Source organism: Micromys minutus, assembly GCF_963924665.1.
Source record: "Micromys minutus genome assembly, chromosome: 19".
NCBI lineage: Eukaryota > Metazoa > Chordata > Mammalia > Rodentia > Muridae > Micromys > Micromys minutus.
The window spans coordinates 31,829,022-31,849,094 of record NC_137954.1 but is presented as its reverse complement, the minus strand read 5'-3'; the positions used below and the strand labels follow the sequence as shown (position 1 = coordinate 31,849,094).

Below are 20,073 nucleotides of genomic sequence, written 5' to 3'. Positions count from 1 at the left end.
TTTGTCAAATGCTTTCTCAGTATCTAGTGAGAGAATCATGTGGTTTTTTTCTCTTTGATTTTGTTCATATAGAAGGTTATATTGATGGATTTCCATACAGGTTTCCTTATGTAACCTTGGCAGTCCTGGAGCTCCCTCTGTAGACCAGGTTAGCCTCCAACTCAGAGATCTGCCTGCCTCTGCTTCCCAAGTACTGGGATTAAAGGCATGCACCATCTCCACCCAGCATCAGTGTTACTGTTAAAACAAACGTTGCCTGTAGCTTTTTGACTTTTCAGATCAGTAAGGCTGCACCTTTGGCTCACTGCTGAGATACTTGGAGTTTTCCACTCATTATCTTAAAATTATTTTTATAATATCTAATACTATTTAAACGCACTATCGTAGAAGCAATGATAAGAACAATGGAAGTCTGATCGATGTCCTTGGCCTCCCTTTCCCCTTCTGCTTTCTTCGCTCTGCCCCTCCCCCCACAGTAACTTCCCTTTTATTTTCACATCCCATACATTTCTTTGTCCATCCCATGCCTTTTAAGCAGTGGTTCTCAACCTTCCTAATGCTGAGACCCTTTAATGCAGTTCCTCATGTCGTTGTGACCCCAACCATAAAGTTATTTTGTTGCTACTTCAGTATTATATTTTCTTGCTCTATACGTTTGACTGCAAATTTCATAATTTTGTTGTTTTTAAACATGGAATGAAATTCCACTGGATATATAAACCACATGTTCACGATCCATTTATGTGTTGTGAGATGGGTAGGCTGATTCCACTTAGTTGTTACACTGAAAAGAGTAGGACTAAACATGAATTCATTGTTATTCCCTATGTATCTCCCTGGCTGTTCACTTTCTACTAGCCATGTTTCTTTCAATTGTTTACTGCCACACTAGACTTCCAGAAAAAAAAATTAGAAATATTAGAGAGAAGCCAGTGATCACATTTCTCTGAAAATGCCTTTGTTCTACTGGATTGTCTGATGAAAAGTTTAGCTGAGCATAAAGCCCTGGGTTGGATATCTTTCTTCTCAGGATTTCATTTTCTAGCCTCCAGCAAGAGCACTGAAAACTTCTGTATGGGTCCAGCCTGGTCATGTGCTTCAAATCTATTTCTATTTTGGAAGCTTTTTACAATTTTTATCAACTCTGCCTTCCATCAGAATTGATAGACTTCTTCCTGCCGTAATTCCTGTGTGTATTTTTATTTCTAGGAGTTCAGTTGACACTGCTGTTTTCTTCTGGTGTTTCTTTTTTAGCAACCTGTTTACTTATCAGTGTGAAATAAATTTTCCGTATTTTTCTTGAAAGTCTTTTGTTTCCCCCATGTTTTTGAAGGGCTGTTTTATTTTCTGCTACATTTTTGGGAGGGGTCTTTCAATCTAAAATCTCTATTATCAAATTCATTTTTGAGCCTCACTGACATTTTTTTAATGTAAGTTACGGGGGAGATTTTGGTGTGAAACTTGCTTATTTTTTTCCCTTGTCATTTTCCATTGGTGCTTGATCTTTAAGGTCTACACGGATTTTTTAACCTTCTATTGCTGTCTTTTTTTAAAAAAATATTTTATCCCATTGATATTTCAGGAGAATGTAGAGTGCATCATTTGAATTTATCTGTCATCTTTAACCAGATGTCTCAAAATTTTTGTTTTTTCAAGCCACACTGTGTGTTTTCTTCATTATCTGGTGTCTTAGTTAAGATTTTACTGCCTCGAACAGATACCATGACCAGGACAACTCTTATAAGAACAGCATTTAATGGGGCGGGCTTACAGGTTCAGAGGTTTAGTCCAGGATCATCAAGACAAGAGCATGGCAGCGTGCAGGCAGGCATGGTGCAGGAGGAGCTGAGAGTTCTACATCTTCATCTGAAGGCTGCTAGCCGAATACTGACTTCCAGACAGCTAGGAGGAGGGTCTTCAAGCCCACACCCACAGTGACACAGCTACTCCAACAAGGTCACACCTTCTAATAGTGCCACTCCCTGGGCCGAGCATATTTGTTGTTGACATCTGTTGTGTTGTTCTGGAGCCTGCTCACTTAAGGGCTGGAGGATGACTTCCTCAGTGGTAGTAGAAGAAGCATGTTCTCACAATTGCATTTCCTATGTGTGTAGAGAGAAAGGGAAGGGGGAGGAAGAGGAAGAGGGAGAGGGGGAGGGAGAGGAAGAGGAAGAGGGAGAGGGAGGGAGAGAGAGATGGGAAACGGGAAGTCATGAAATAAAACATGGGGCAGAGACAGGAAACAGAAGGAAGAAACTACAAGTGCCCCACATTGGTGTTCTCTGGGAAACTTGAACTAAATCATGTGATTCTGTCTTCCAACTCCTTGCCTCCAAACAGTGATATATTGTCGCTCTGGGTGCCCTGGACCAATGGGAGAAAAGGGAAAAATGGGTCCCCCAGGAAGAAAAGGAACCAAAGGAGCAAAAGGCAAGTATGCATGCAAGATAGAATGTATACATAGCAGCCACATATAGAGAGCCAGGGTGGGGGTGTCTGAGAAAGACAGCCTGCCATGCATTCAGGCCGATAGTTCAGCTCCGTTACTCTCCCGCAGGACTGCATGTCTGCATGCATTCTATGAATAAGTCCCCACAACTCACGAGCTTCTGTCACACTGCAGCGTCTTGCCCTTTGCCATTCATGACCCTCTTCACTTGAGGATTTTTTGTGCAGCTTCAAGTATATGGGTATATAAAATAGGCATGTACATCAAACCTCAACTGCTAGTAAATCCTTGAGAAATTCATTTAAAAATAATTCTTAATACACATAGTATCATTAAATACAAAAGCTAGTTTGTATAAGAATGTGGTAGAGATATTTAGTTTTATGTAAAGAATTAAATTTTAGCTGAATGCTTAACATACTACAAAATATTCATCTTCATGTTTTTTTGAGGGCAAACCAATATTTTGATACTACGATCAACGCCAAGAAGATTGTTTTGCATAAATACCAAAACTACATAAATATACATACTACAGAAGTATATTTAGGCTCATTTTAGGAAACTCTGTCATAATCCCAAGCCAAAATTTATTCACAACTTTTTAAGAAGTCAAGTCAGAAACTCCAAAGGAATTTTTAAAGTTAAACATTTTAACATAATCTAATCCAAAGACGTATCAATTGAGTATTTAGATGCGGAGGTGTGATGAGAGCGAGTTCCCTCCATAACTGAACCACTGTGTTTGTGTGAGAGGAGGATGCTTGTGAGTGCTGTAGCCACACTGCAGTTCCCAGCACAGAACAAAGAGGAATCCAGATGAGGGCTTCAGGCAGCACACACTGGTGTTTTTTCACGGATGCATAGTGCACAGTGCACATGTGTGTTCAGAAAAGAATGCCGTGGTGAAGTCACGAGATCCAGCGTGGGTGAGCTCCAGCACAGACTCGCTGGACTCATTTGGGATTATTTTTTATCATCGCCTTACACCGTTGCCATTTCTGTGACCTCCCACGTTTGGTCACACAATCTGGAATAGGGTTGATGCCACCAGTTTATAAAAGCAGGGTTTCAGAGTATAAAGGCCACGCATTTTCTCTTCAGGCAGTGAAGTTTCTAACAAAGTGGTCTGTGAAGATCGGGCAGTATTGGTCCCCTCTCTGTGGATCTCATGTTTTCCGGACTCACCAAATGCCTGTGGCTATGTCCCTCCTCTCTAGCTAGTCAAAGCTTTATGGATAACTCAGACAGACCTTATGAAAGTGTGGCACGAACCAATTCGACTTTCCCAAGCTTTATGTATCAGGCTGAATGTCCTGATCATTAGGGGATATTTTGTAATGTGCCGTTCATTCAGCAATCTCTCCATGCACTGGGTTTCTTTGATTATTCAGGGTCATGCTGTAATTACTTTTTCCATACGTTTCATGCAATTTATTTACTTTTGTTTCCTCAGTCAGTAATCGATAATAAAAGCACTTTCAATTATTCACCAGAACCGATTGTTAGCTTTGGAGTTTAAAGCGCAGTATGTGTGATTCTGTTTACTTAGAAAGTGTGTGCCATCCCACAAAGACCATGTGACAGATGCATCCATCCCTGTCCAAAGCTGCAGTTCAGCCTCCATGGAACACGTCGTCACCCCACACAGCTATACCATCTACCTCTCTACCCTGCTGCACGGTGCAGTCAGCCTCTTCTCACATACATCATGGCATAGACGCTCTCCTGCCGTGTTTCACACGGCTTCATCCATACAGATGATGCTGTAGCTCCAGCTACGTGTCACGTGGTCTCTGTTTTCTGTGACAAAAATTGTGTGCTGCAGATCTTCCCTGGTCATATTATTATTATTATTATTATTATTATTATTATTATTATTTTGTAGTCAGGAGCTTACCAGGGGTTTTGACAGGAACTATGTAAAGCTGACTTTCTACTTCTGTTTAGGAAATGAGGGACCCTGTACCTGTCCACCTGGTCCCATGGGACCCCCTGGTCCTCCAGGACCTCCTGGAAGACAGGGAAGTAAAGGAGACTTAGGGCTTCCTGGCTGGCATGGTGAAAACGGGGATCCAGGCAGGTCTGGTGCTGCAGGACCTCCAGGACCACCAGTAAGTGACTCCTGCTGATCATGATCTCTCCAGTTAAACAAGATGGACAAAAAGAGGACTTCGTGCACCCCTTTCTAACTTTATGTGTGATACACATTTTATGTTTTCAACTCATAAACATCTTAATTACCAAATACTTTCTTTTATACATCCATCCATCTATCCATCTTTTATTTATTCATTTATTTAAGTAATTATTATTTACTAAATGTCTACTGTGTCCCAGGCATGATCTTAAGTTTCTAGGGATACAACAGGGACCAGAATAACATTTGAAGTTCTGGAGCTTTGGAGAAGCTTTGTAGTAAACAAGTTAGTAAATATGCAATATTGTTATGCTGCTATGACAAAAGGCCACAGTTATAGGGGAAACCTGAGTGGAGAAAATAAGTGAGCACACAAACACACACACACACAAACATACATACACACACAAACACACACACACAAACATACACACACAAACATGCACACACACAAACACACATACAAACACAAACTCCCACACACAAACACACACAGTCACATACACAAACATACACACAAACACACACACAAACATACACACACAAACATACACACACAAACATACACACAAACACACACACATAAACACACACATATACACACAAACACACACAAACACACACATATACACACACACACATAAACACACACACATAAATACACACATGCACACACAAACACACACAAACATACACACACAAACACACACAAACACACATAAAAACACAAACTCCCACACACAAACACACACAGTCACATACACAAACATACACACAAACACACACACAAACATACACACAAACATACACACACAAACATACACACAAACACACACACATAAACACACACAAACACACATAAAAACACAAACTTCAACACACAAACACACACAGTCACATACACAAACATACACACAAACACACACACAAACATACACACAAACATACACACACAAACATACACACAAACACACACACATAAACACACACAAACACACATAAAAACACAAACTCCCACACACAAACACACACAGTCACATACACAAACATACACACAAACATACACACACAAACATACACACAAACATACACACACAAACATACACACAAACACACACACAAACACACACATATACACACAAACACACACACATAAACACACACACATAAATACACACATGCACACACAAACACACACAAACATATACACACAAACATATACACACAAACACACACAAACACACACATACAAACACACACACAAACACACACACACACACACACACACACACACACACACACACACACACACACACACTGAGCAGCAGTTAGGAGAGGCTGCAGAAATTGGGGCTTTGTAGGTGGGTCAGGCTTGAACCTGCGTCTAAAAGGACATGAATAGCCTGGGCAGTCTTATGAAGAGAGGCAATATTCTACTATTCACTTTAGATGAATCATCAGATACTCTATGGAGAAGAGACAGAGACAGGCAAGGGAGGACACCTGGAGATTAAGTGGAAGGTAGCAGATTGAAAGGCGGTGCTGTGTGAGAAGAGGAAGTCAGCTCTAGCTGCAATTTGACAAGTGAATCCAAGGACTGGCTAGTAGGTCAGATACACGATACAAGGAAAACTGTAGTGGAGGTGGAACTATGTCCTTTGCCTGAGTCCCTGGAGAAAGGCAGTTGCCATTGACTGAGATGAAGACTTAGCACAGAACTGTTTGAGATATTTTAGGGTTGGGTGGTAATCAGACAAACAAATTAAAAAGCCAAGTGTCTAGAGGTGATAGTCAAAGACTCGGAGGAGAGGACTAGGCTGGAGGTTGGGAAAGCAGCTTTACTGGAGTCGGTGTGATGTTTGGTGCTGTAGAAGAGATGGGTGTGGGGAAGTCACACAGACAGAATCACACACAGAATGCAGACATGAAAGTCACTCTGGTTCAGAAGGTCCTTGCAATGGACAAATCCCTAGCTGTGGTAACCTTGATGAACTAGTCACCCACAGTCATCGATCCCCGAGAAGCCATTCTACTCGAATCTATCCATCACAATGTGGTGATCATTTGTTGACCCATAGCCTTCCATCTGTCTGATCCCTGCAAACAACATCACTGTCCCTCAGGAGTCCTCTCCTGGACTCTGGCGACAGCCCTCTGCTCCTCTATGTTGGGGTGACCTGTGACTCAATTCTGAATTTCCCAAGTCATTCTGTGTAATTCAGAACTCCAGCCTTACCCTACCCACCTGCACACAGCACACTTACAAAGCTGGCCCAGCAGGAAACTTAAGGGAGAAAGCTCAGCGCTATCCTTAATGCGTGAACAGGGAACAGGCATGCTAAAACAATGTCACACTTTGCACATTATAGTTCACTTTGTAAAATTTAACTTTTAATCATAGTCAGGGATTTTATTTTGTGTGTTGCTACTTAATCTTTTTGTTGTGGCTTTGTGTAGTTCCTTCCCAGGGCTAACAATTTTTGCACTGACTACTAGTTTGCTCAGGGCTGTTATGGGTCAGGTATTAATTCGATTATTCTAGGACTCACAGGGATGACTGTATTTCTGACATCTTCTCTCTATTGCTATACTGTGCTTAGAGGTAGGGACCAGGGTAACACCATGGAGGGGATATTCTTATTTCCCTTTCTCTTTCTTATCTATTTCCACCAACACCACCATATTTCAAGGTCGTTTCCCTACCTTTAGGTCTGTGGGAGCTTGTATGTTACCCGCCCTCTTTTTGCTCTCATTTTCACAGATCAAAGGCTAAAATCATTTATAATATTATTGATGATACGTATTTATGTAGGATACAGTTTTATTTAAGAGACTCATGGTGAGGTTGCATATCAATATGGAATTCTCATGTATCGTTTCTCCAGCAGTTAAAAAATAATTATTTTAAAAATGTGTATGTGTATTTATGAATACCTTCATGTATGTATGTACATCACATACATAAGTATGTGCATCATGAGAATACCTGGTGCATGTAGAGTTTAGAGAGGAAGTCAGTCCCCTGGAGCTGAAGTTACAAGGTCTTCAGAGTCACCATGTGAGTGGTGTTGATGGATGAGTGTTCTCTGCAACACGAGCAAGTGCTCTAAGCACTGAGCCATCTCTCCAGCACCATTCCATGATACTTTACCATGATGAACTGCTAAGGTAAAAGAGGCATTGATACATTGTTGCTAACCCAGATACAAACTTAACATAGATTTTAGCACCAAGAACTTGTGTTTTTTATGCAATAGAACCACAAGAATGTTCTAGACAGGCAGGAAGGGGATAAAGCAAAGGTTTTCAAGCCAGCATCTTTGAGCAGAGATTTAGAGAAGGTATTAGATAGATGAGAATATAAATGACTTCCACCTCATCAGAATTAATCTAATACACTACTCTTATTATTTTTATTTGTCAAGGGAAAACCTGGTGCTGTGGGCCCCCCTGGTCTAAAAGGGGCAAAGGGTGACATGGTCATCTCAAGAGTGAAAGGTGAGTGTGACCAATGACTTAGCCCTCTAACATTTTATGAATGACCTATGGGCATTCACTTGCATTGTTTTCCCTGGTGACTGCAGATTAATCGTATACAATTTAGGATTATTCAGATTGCCTAAGAAGTATTTTCTGCCCTGCATAGAATGGAATTTATTTAGTCTATTTAGGACTAAATCTCCCGGCTCTTACTTGAAATCATAAATGTTCCCTTAGTGGCATATTTAAATCTTCATTGTGGTGAACTTGAATCTGAAGCAGAATCTCTTTTAACTTGCCTTGTACCTTGTAATGTCCTCTATTAACCAAGACATTCAAATTACATGTAACACATGCTTATCTTGAAATAGTTATTGACCTATTAGACAAAACATGAAAATCTAGGTGTAGGGTTCACATTGGGACAAACGGTCTGTGGCCTTACACAGCATCATGACACTGTCTTTGTGTCCTCATCTCCATTGGTCTATGTCCAGTTGCTCCTCCAAGTCTGACTTTCTCTGGCTACGTGCCCCAGGACTTCCATGCAGGAGGCAGTTCCGAGACCTTGAAGTGAGGTACCCTGTCAGCTGGAGCAGACTAACAGTAGGAAGAATTGTACAGCTTAGGGCAATATTCTAACTGCCAACCCCCCCATCCACTAAGACCAGGGACAGAATGTTCACACTCTCTCTGAGGAAGGCAGGGCCCATGACAAATCCCCCCACAGGTCACTTCTTTGCTAAAATGGGAGGAGGAGCATTTCCCAAGTAAAGAGAGCGGGTAGTGTTTGCAGCTGCCTCTCCGCCCACCGATTGGGTGATGGTTTTGATGACTTTGGGCAACCGAGTCACTCAGATATCAGAGACAACCTTTGTAGGGTGAAGAGCCATTATTCTTATCCTGGGTCCTTTCCTCTTTTCTATTTCACTTCCCATGTGAAGAGTTTACACATCTTTTGCCTCATTTTCCCAGGGCAAAAAGGAGAAAGAGGACTGGATGGGCCACCAGGATTTCCGGGGCCGCTTGGACAAGACGGTCGGGATGGACGTGCTGGAGAAAGAGGGGATCCTGGGCCACCAGTATGTAGAGTTCTGCTATAGAATTGAATTTTCTGATATGTTCACAAGCAAGGCAGGCAACTACAGGTTAGACTCGCACATAGTAGGGATGTAGATTCCTTGCGTTTGTATTTTTACCCACTGACACAGAGGGTAGTGGACCCTTTCTGGCTGGGTACCTTCTTATAAGAATATAGGAAGCTGATTTCATAGAAAAAACAAACTCATTTGGGTTTTTCATGTGTGTGCAGATCTACCAGTTGAATACTTATTGTGTATGTTATATTTGATGTTAGTGGCTCTACACACAAGTTTCTATTCTGTACCTAAGGCATAATACAATTCACTTTCTGTGTCTGAGGCATAGCATAATAAATCCATATCCTATATATGTATGTAAGTATTCAAAGTGCTTATATAAATATTAGGGAACATTTAAATTAACTCTTTGAAGTCACACTTGATACAGAGTTGCTGTCTTTTAAATTTTGGGATTTTTAAGCACATAGACTGACTTGAATTCGTGGGCTTTGAAAGATCAACCATAGACATGTGACCTAACATTCCCAGGGGGACCATAAGGATGCAGCCCCCGGTGAAAGAGGGAGTCCCGGCCCACCAGGCCCTCCGGGAAAAACAGGACCCGAGGGGCCTCCAGGCCTGGGATTTCCAGGCCCACCAGGAGAGAGAGGCCTACCAGGAGAGCCGGGGCGCCCAGGCATGAGAGGCTTTGACGGCATGAAGGGGCAAAAAGGTACTTTCAGATATTTGTATGGGAGGATGTTCAATGAAATCACAAACACTGTAAGGCATTTCTGCTGAGCACAGATGTCATTCTGGCAGGCGGGCTAAATGAATCTTGTCCAGGGGCTGTGGCCAGCTTGCAGATTGTTCATCAACTGAAGCATTATAGCAAATCAGTATTTAGAATGAGTCCACAGAATGCTACTCTCTTTGCTGCTTCATTTGCCTGGCATGTCCAAGCTGCCATTTAGTCATTTCTCAGTACCATAAAGTCCAACTGTGTTTAAAGCATCCCTATGCATCCAAAGTACAAGGTTTTACAATCTTTTGACATGATGTGTGTACTGGCTTGTTTTGTGTCAACTTGACACAAGCTGGAATTATCACAGAGAAAGGAGCCTCAGTTGAAAAAAATGCCTCCATGAGATCCAACTGTAAGGCATTTTCTCAACTAGTGGTCAAGGGGGGAGGGCCCAGCCCATTGTGGGTGGTGCCATCCCTGGGCTGGTAGACCTGGGTTCTATAAGAAAGCAAGGTGAGCAAGCCAGGGGAAGCAAACTAGTAAGTAACATCCCTCCATGGCCTCTGCATCAGCTCCCGCTTCCTGACCTGCTTGAGTTCCAGTCCTGACTTCCTTTGTTGATAAACAGCAATGTGGAAGTGTAAGCTGAATAAACCCTTTCTTCCCCAACTTGCTTGGTCATGATGTTTTGTGCAGGAATAGAAGCCCTGAATAAGACAATGTGAATATATTTTAATAAAAGATGCACTAGTATTTCATTTAACAAAATCGTGTCCATGAAAACACACTCGGAAGCATTTTAGGGAGAAGGAAAAATTATGCCATTTAAAGCATATTTGACAGGCATATGAACTTCGAAAAATTGCTTTCAGGGTTATGGTTGACAGTACAAGGTTTATTTAAGTCTTTATCTTTTGTAACATGTCTTATACCTTGGGCTACAGTGTTAATTTTAAGTCTGAGGATGAAATACTGTCTTTGGATCTTGTTTTGACAACACATAAGGACATGTACCTTTATATTTGATAAGAAGTAACTTTGTAACTCAGAAAAGTGTAATATCATTTTTTTCTATCTCTCTGATTTTTTAGGTTGAAAGCACGTGAAGTAATAAACTATGAGGTGTTGTTATAAAAGTGGAACTTTTGATTTTCGTGGCCCTTAGAGGGCCGAATCATTGAGAAAACAAAAGACAATGTAACCTATGAAGATCTCAAAAATGCTGGCTGTCACTGATACCCACCCAACCCAGTCTCTTCCTTTGTGTAGCTCCCTGGTGTCCAAGCCAAGAGCAAAACCAGCCAAACTCAGTACCAAGTGTCATGGCCTCCCCATGATCTATCAACATTTTCTCTTGGTTCCACCAAAATCTGTGGACTATCATAAGCTATCAATTGTATTAATAATTCACATTTCCCCAGGTTATTAGAACCAATACTTTTTAGACTCTATGGCTTTTCTTATAACTGCTTGTAACTGTTCTGACAGCTGAGATTTGGGTTTAAGGACAGATCCAGAAAGTTTGTCTAATGATGCTTGGAGACTTCTCTTCCTCTAAACTTTAACGTGCATATGGAAATGGGCACAAAGACTCAGTTATCTAAACGTTGCTTTTCTGTTTCTTCTCAGGCGACTCCATTCAGTGTAATGTAACCTACCCGGGACAACCAGGTCCACCAGGTTTTGATGGTCCTCCAGGTATCACCGTGCAAAGTTCTTGCCTGACACACTTTCCAGTGTAATAACTAACTATCTAACTATCTATCTATCTATCTATCTATCTATCATCTATCTATCTATCTATCAATCATCTATCTACCTACCTACCTACCTACCTATCTATCTATCTATCTATCTAACTAAGGCAGGTAAGTGCACAGAAAATCCTTGAGAGACAAGATACTGGGGAAAGCCTTAGAGCCATTAGCTTCCAGGCCTTCCCCACTTGCCTTAGGCCTGTCCATGAACTTTTCTAGACTTTGTATGCCTTGGTTTGATCACCTTCCAGGTCACATGTCTGCCCTTGAGAATTCTAAAGCTATGTCCTTTATCTCTTCCTGTGTACCAAGAGTGGGAAATGCCACCTGCCTGTGGACTGTCCCTTCTAAGAGGGACAAGTTCTGACTAGACAGAGCCGGAAAAGTTGGCTCTGTGTCAACTGCTCTGAGTATATGTTCATGCGTCTATTTCATTTACATTAAACTCCCAATCCATGACAACTTCTTTAAAGTTAATTAAATTAACTGAGTACTAGCATGGTCAGTAAACTTGGATTTTCTTGGCCAACACAAGGATAGAAAAGGGCTGGGGCAGATGGCTCAGTCGGTGCTGTGTAAACATAAAGAAGCTGAGCTCGGATCTCAGATCTCCAGCTCCCAAGCAAAGAGCTGAGTGACACAATGCAAAAGTGCCACCCAAGGACTGGGAAGGTGGATACGAAGAATCTTGGGAACTCTAGGAAACCAGTCTGTCTGAGTCTGAGAGAGAGAAAGGTAGGGAGTTGGATGCGAAGGATCTGGGAGGAGCTACAGGAAGAGTAACTATGATCAGAACATATTATATGAAATTTTTTTCAACTAAAAGAGAAAAATAAATAAATAAATATATAGATAATAAATACAAGGAATAAGAGAGAGAAGGACACTTGACATTGATCTCTGGCCTCTATACTCATGGTTGCAAGCATAACACACACATGACACACTATTACTATTTGGTTTGTTTCTGCCCCTATTGAATATTCAGTTGATTTGTTTTTACCTAGGTCTGAAGGGGTTTCCAGGACCCCCAGGGCCTCCTGGTATGAGATGTCCTGATGGACGGAAAGGTCAGCGGGGCAAACCGGGAATGTCTGGAATTCCGGGTCCTCCTGGTAAGGAAAGGTTTCCTCTGCTTAGAGAGCATCTGTATCGGGAGCGTTTGCATATTCTTATAGATGGACACCCTTAAGAAAACAGCCAGAGGGTCTGGAGATAATGGAAAACTGGTTCTCTGGGGGAGGCTGGGAGAAGCAGACCCTCAGCTATGTTGTGACTAAGTCTAGATGAAGAGAATCCTACACAGATGAGGTTCCTTCCAGAGGAAGCCTTCATTGTTGGCTGTCACAAGTCTACTGTGTGGTTGGGAGCACCCAGTCCAGAGCAGTATCTGTCAGATGAAAACGTGGTCGGGGGCTAGTCATACAGGAACTCAGCTGTGGTCCCAGAACACCGGATGTGGAGGCAGGAGAATCACCTTGAGTTTTAGGCCATCCTGAGATATGTACTGTGGGTCTAAGGCAGTTTGAGTTACATGGTGAGATGCTGCCTCAAACATACAAATAAATAAATGTAAAAATAATATTTTGAGGGGGGTGGAAGCATGGCTCAGTGAGAAAAATCTGCTTGATGACCAAGCCTGGTGACCGGAGCTCCATCCCTGAAACACCTACAAGTTTTCCTCTGACCTCCAGGTGTGCACCTGCCTGCCTCCACAAATAAATACATTTCTATGGATAAAACAGCAACAGTAAAAAGCAATTGGTGTCACTAGTAGAGTGACAAAGGTGGCATTACCTACTGAGCTTCTGGAGTGATTGAAATATTACTTACGAAGCACCTCTCAAGTGTGCCTATAGTTTTCACAGAATTGCACCTTTATTTGTACACATAGCAGTTTGTTATTGCTGTTAAATAGGTTTCCGTGGTGCCATGGGAGACCCGGGCATCAAAGGGGAAAAGGGGATCTCCCCTGTTGGACCCCCAGGCCCACCTGGGCCTCCTGGAATGGATGGCAAGAAAGGAATGCCAGGAGAGTCTGCATTTGGTGACCCAGGACCCCCTGGAGAGAGGGGTCATCCAGGAGCACCAGGCATGAAAGGACAGAAAGGTTACCCGGGATGCCCCGGGGATGGAGGTATGTGGCCTTTGCCCTCTCCTTGTTATAGGCTGTCTGCTCAGCTTTGGCCCAGCCCCAAAGGAATGTTTTGTGCTTTAGGCATTGAGCCATTGACATCCCATGCTCACAAATGTACCAATGATATGGGATGAACCTGCATCTATGGTGCTGCCCATACACATTACTGCTTGTTTGCGAGCATAGGGCCACGGTGGCTCAGTTTACTCCATTCTGTCCAGGTTATGTGTTTGCTCCAAAAGCCACCTGTAACAGCAAGGGCTGGCCGACCTGTCATTGACATCACCAGGCTGTGGCAGTTAGTACGGACTGTGTGAGGTCTAGCCACTCAAGGCCTTGGCAGTGAGGCTTGTGGCTTAGCAGGCTCCGTGACAGTCCAGTAGAATTGTGGAAGGATAGCTGTAAGCTTTCTCACCAAATGCACATTCATGCAGCACACACTGGGGTCATCTGATATTGCTGTGTGTGAGTCTGCTGCAGAGCCGGAGGGTGAGAGGTGGGAAAGCCTGTGGTCCCTCTTTGCTTAGGTACCTTCTTTGTCATCTGTTTGCTTATCAAGCAGGCCGCACAGCAAGGCGTGGCTTTTCACACTCTCTTGGATCTGTATCTTAGACACAGAAATCCATTCTGAGGGTTGTTAGTTCATGGAGCCCAGAGTCAGAATCAAATGGTTTATTTCTAGAGTTGACATGCGTGAGGCATGTGATAGGCCATATAGACAGTGTTGCCTCACCAATGTGTCAAATGCATCTTATCATTTCAGGGTCACCTGGTATCCCTGGATCTCCAGGCCTTAAAGGTCCCAAAGGCAGAGAGGGAAGTCCTGGGCTTCCAGGGGTCCCAGGCTCCCCTGGCCATTCCTGTGAAAGAGGTGCTCCAGGGATCCCGGGACAACCTGGACTTCCTGGAACTCCGGGTGATCCAGGTAAGTGCCTGCAGATGTCAGAACACGAAGTGCCCTGGTGTTCTCCACTAATAGTCGGGAAGCTCGCCTCCTGTTCGTGTATGGATGTCCTCAGACGCAGGAGTACCAAGTCTGAGTCAAAGAACCTTATTATTCATGAGCTTCACGTTAGTTTGGTCTCTGTCATTTTAAAAATTCTGTTTGGGCAACATGTACGGAGGTGACTAGAGGCTACGCATGTGATAGGCTGCATTATATGCAAGCTTAGAACCATACTTCATAGTGGCCTTCAAAGCAGGCCTGCCTCACATCCCGAGGAGGGTGCAGCAGCATCTGTCAATCAAAGTCATGCGCTGCAAATACGGTCTTGGGAGATGCCCAGATGGAAGTCAGTACCTTGTACTCTTGGCACACTCAAGGAGATGAGAGTGAGGAAGAGACTCATGAGCATGAACTTCCTCATGCACACGCTCTGGGTCTCTTCGTCCACTGCACCAACCACAACAAAGTACCTTTGACTGGGTAGCTGATAAGTAACATAGCCTGACTTTTAGAAGGCCAGAGAGTCCAAAATCAAGACACCAGGAGTTTTGATATCTGGTGAGACCCTCTTCCACATACACATTTTCTAGTGCCCTCACACAGGCTGCCCCAGAGCTCTCTAACATGTTCACACTTAACTCACCTTCAAAACTTTCTACCTGGTAATCCTCTCACATGGGTGCTTAAAATCTGACATGACAGTTTTGGGGAGATACATTTCCCGCAGCAGGAGCTATTTCTAGAATGCTCCTCATTTTATCCCTGGGGCCATTCATTCTGTCATGTGTTTGTTGCTGCTTTTATCCATATGCAAGATGCCCACTTGAAAAGCCAGACAACTTTGGGACAGAAGTAGATACTACAGCCTCATTGCAAGCATTAGGAATTCTGGCCAGCATTATTCTGATGTAGAAATCTTTCATCATAGTTAACAGCCTAACTGAAGTTCACTGGGGGCAATGATCAGAATGCACCAGGAAGCGTCTTTTGTTTCCTCCTCTTCTTCTTCTTCCTTCTCTTCTTCTTCGTCATCATCATCTTCTTCTTTCTTCTCCTTCTCCTATTCCTTCTTCCTCTTGTTCCTCCTCTTTCTTTTTTCCTTCCTTCTTTTCCTCCTTCACTTATTCTCTCTTCCTCCTCTTCCTCCCACTCCCCCCTTTCCTCTTCTTATCTTTCAAGAGCACGTCTCAGTACAATTTATAGTTTTCACCTGTGTCGTTATACTAAAAACAGCAAACTGTATAATCTTCACTCGTTTTTATGAAGAGTAACTATTCAGATTACCTGCCTTCCTTCCTTTTTATAGCATTCAGAGAAATATATCCTCAGGCAAAAGTGAGTTGCTTCTGACACTTTAGCTGATAAATATTATTTTGGTCTTGTTTAAAGTGTCATGGGTATATAGTTTAAGCTCTCTAGAATGTGTTTTTCTTGTGACTGTTTGAAGAAAGTTTTCCTGCCTAATAGTTGTGCTATGTCTCAGGGGCCCCAGGTTGGAAAGGCCAGCCAGGAGACATGGGGCCCTCTGGACCAGCTGGGATGAAGGGCCTTCCCGGTCTCCCAGGCCTACCAGGCGCTGATGGCCTCCGAGGGCCTCCTGGGATTCCAGGCTCCACTGGGGAAGATGGTCCACTTGGTCTTCCAGGCCTAAGGGGTGAGTATTGCTTTCCCAGTTTTATTGTTCACCCAGTTTTACAAACTCAAAATCAACTGTCAGACCAAAATGGTTAGGTAAGACTTATGCTAATAGAACAAACTATTTAGCCTGATCCTGCCCTTCTTTTGGACATGTATTTTATTATTTTCTGTGTTATCCTTTCTAGTGGCAGAATGTTGTGGTGTCAGTTAATTGGCAAAAGGCCTTGGGTTCATAGGACTCAGACACCTCAGCTCACGGCACCGATGATATCGTTAGGTCAGGGCTAACACATCTGGATGGGCCCTTTGCTCTCATTCCTTCTCTTCATGCTGTAGAAATATGAGGGGTTCAGGATCCCCAGAACATCAGTACTTACAGGTCAGGTCTGTGGGATGGGAAATGGGAGTAGGCGGGGCAACAGAGCTATTAAAGACCATAATCAGGTTCCAAACAGTGACTCGCTTTCAGCATAAAGTGTTAGGCAGAGGTTTGTATCGCCAGGGTTCCTGGTTTGTGTGACCAGGAATGTGAAAGAACCACGCTTCCATAAAGCTTCATGTTCTCATTTTATCAGGACTCCCAGGGCTGCCTGGTTTCCCTGGTTTTCCAGGAGAGAGAGGAAAGTCAGGTCCAGATGGAGAACCTGGAAGAAAGGGAGACGCTGGGGAGAAAGGCTGGCCTGGCTTGCAAGGAGACCTGGGCGAGAGAGGTGCCAAAGGCAAGTGGTTTTAACAGTGCAGAGGGGCTGCAGGAGCTGGTCCCTGTATTTAATCAAATGCTATTCCCATGTCTCTGGATTTCTTAATCCTGTGATATTGTAGGATTTCATTTTTCTTGCCTTTTGATCTCACTACATGTAGCTAAGGTAAATGAATTGTTCTGTTGTTGAGACGTGAATGAACACTCGTTGGTGCACTGATTAATAGAAAAGGGGCTTCAGAGACCTTGCTCATCTGGTGGTTAATACTTGTAAAGAATGCTGCAGGCTGTGGGGGCCCATATGGCCTCTATCACAACAACACGCATTGCTTTGGCACCTGAAAACCACAACACACAAGCGAGATAAAATGAAAAGTTGGAACAGTATTTTAGTTGTGGACAATGAAATGTGATTTTCATATAATTTTCCCAAGTTCTTAAATGTCATAAAACACTGTTTGGGGTTTCATGTTTTGAATCCTGTCTCCCTTAATCATTTATGGCATAAATGTTTCCTCTGGTCTCTCAGCTGCTGCTGTTGGAGAGAAGGCAACATTGCTAGGAGTGATAAGACAATCTTTAGGAGTAATTTTAAATCCATGAAAATGGCTTCCAGTTTCATTCAAATGACCTTCTCTTCTAGGTTGATTCTATATCTGGTCCTGTGTGGTGCTTGTTTTATTAGCTTATAAACTATTTACACAGAACTAAGGAATTGAAAAGTATAAGTATCAAAAAGCCTCTTTGCTGTATAAGATAGTTGATGTACGCAGATAACTCACGTTTTACTCATAGGCCGTTGTCCCAGCGAGAATTAAAGCTTGGATCAATGATGGCACTGCAGTTATAAATTAGCTCTCCTAAAATGTTCCCTGAGGAAAGTCCTAGCACTGACAGCACCATAAACATGCTCATGACTGCTGACGTCATGCAACTAACGCCATAGCGATTAGTTCCCAGAATTCTCTGTTAACCATCATCCGTCGCCATGTTGATCTGCCGAGACAGCCTCAGCACACTGCTCTGCTAGGGTAGTGTTTACAAATAAGCTGGAATATGAGATACAGCTCCTAGTTTCTGAAAGTCCATATGCAGAGAATGAGGTTGAAGCATGTGTTTGTTCTTTTAGTGAAAGAATGAATGCTAGTGGGAGAGAAAAGAAGGGATCGCTGGACATGTGTGATGGATGATCCGGAGTCTACAGGATAAACCAATAGTCTTGTGGTTTATAACATCCTGGATGCTAACTCACGGAGGACCCTGAGACATCTGGGTTGAATACAGAATTTTTACTGAGTACACAACTGCTTCTTGTCTCAGAAATGGATAAGGGGTGACAGGAAGAGATTGTCAATCCCTGATACCGATAATGAGGGATCCATTAATACAGCTCAGTGGAGGTTGATGGAGTTTATTAATGAGGTGAAACTTGACAGAAGGTGACCTGCATGTGGTTTGTGTGTGTTTGTGTTTCTCTAAAAAAGTAACATTTTTAGGAGACAGAGGACCTCTTGGTGATGCAGGAAAAGCAGCAGTTTCCAAAAAAGGGGAACGTGGGGATGCTGGGCCTCCAGGAGATGATGGATTCTCAGGAGGAAGAGGTAAATGCTTGACAATTTTCAGCCTTATCACGTAAGTTGGCTTTTTATAGACCATACTGGCAAGACAATAGATTAGAAAACTTTCCTTCCAACAAGGAACTGGGAAACATAATTTCTTAAATATAATCATACCCTAAGCATTTTCAGTAACTTTTTTAGCTTTTCTATGCTAAATGTACTTGGGGTACATATAATATGTACACACACACACACACACACACACATACACACGTGTATTTATAGAATTATATATTCCAAACTAGGACCAATATAAGCTATATATAAAGAACTGATTCTTCTCTGTTTGGGGAAGCTGGTGTGACTATCTGGGGCTTCCTGTGTCATTTATGTTCAAGACCTTGTCTAAATGCAGATCCTTGATCTATAGATTTGGGGCTACCAAAGACTCCACTTTTCTAACCAGCATCCTGATGACATGCTGCTGGTCCTCAGAAACAAAGCAAGACAAGAATTTTGACAATGAAATCTGTATTCTTTCTCAAATTCAGGCTTAATCTACACATCCTGGCCAATAGCGATCCAGTAGGAGAAAATGTTTAAACTCCCCTGGGTTAAAGTTTTCCTCATTTGTAAGGTGTGCATGCTGGAGCAAGTGACCTTGCCTGCTCTCTTCTTCCCCTGGTGGTTTTGAGTCTATTCCTGGACAGCTTCTTTCTTAGTGAGCCTGCCAAGGACAGAAACCACAGAGATGTGGCTTTGAACAGAAGCCAGCATCCAAATTCCATTGTCTTCATCTCTGACAAGTAGAATCAAGTCATTCAATACAATCCTCACTTGGTCTAAGATTTCGGCCAAGGGGATTGTAACAGGTTGACCTCAACAGGTGATAAAGGAAGCCCTGGGATACCAGGAGGTAGAGGAGATCCTGGAAGAGATGGACCACCTGGACTCCACCGAGGGCAGCCTGGGATAAATGGGCCTCCTGGGCCTCCTGGCCTGCTTGGCCCTCAAGGATCACCTGGACAGAAAGGAGTCATTGGTTTTCCGGGATTTCCAGGTGACCAGGTGAGAACCTGCTCCTGCAAGGGAGAAGTAGTAAACTCTTCTGCTCAAAATCCCACAAAATATCACAATTGGCTAGTATGTGCCCTTGTCATATACTGGCTCTTTGAAAGTAAGAGGTTGCATGAAGGAAGAATAGAACCTTCTGGAAGGTTATGACATAAATGAGATTTCTGACCCATGTATAGAACTGGCAGTCCTACAGTAGAGGAGCAAGTCATGTGATTTCCACATTCCAGCCCACTCAGGCTTAAATGGCTCACAGAGTCTTGCCTCACAACTAATGCCTTATTGGTACAAAAAAAACATACTGAAAACTGGCCAGATTCTGGTTTCTCAGCCTTCCCATCTGTTTGGAGATGTTCTGTATTTTCC

General features: G+C 42.9%; 1 protein-coding gene across 1 annotated transcript in view; it reads left to right on the top strand.

Moving 5' to 3' along the window:
- COL4A4 (collagen type IV alpha 4 chain) overlaps positions 1 to 20,073 on the top strand; it is a gene marked incomplete at its 3' end in the record, with an annotated part of 108,603 nt that overhangs the window by 57,180 nt on the left and 31,350 nt on the right. The window contains 13 exon segments of the mRNA XM_080932758.1: positions 2,341 to 2,430; positions 4,400 to 4,563; positions 8,015 to 8,087; positions 9,045 to 9,151; positions 9,701 to 9,884; positions 11,526 to 11,594; positions 12,661 to 12,768; positions 13,572 to 13,790; positions 14,554 to 14,715; positions 16,220 to 16,390; positions 16,950 to 17,098; positions 18,579 to 18,675; positions 19,520 to 19,701. Of these exon segments, the coding sequence (XP_080788884.1) occupies positions 2,341 to 2,430; positions 4,400 to 4,563; positions 8,015 to 8,087; positions 9,045 to 9,151; positions 9,701 to 9,884; positions 11,526 to 11,594; positions 12,661 to 12,768; positions 13,572 to 13,790; positions 14,554 to 14,715; positions 16,220 to 16,390; positions 16,950 to 17,098; positions 18,579 to 18,675; positions 19,520 to 19,701 (1,775 nt within the window).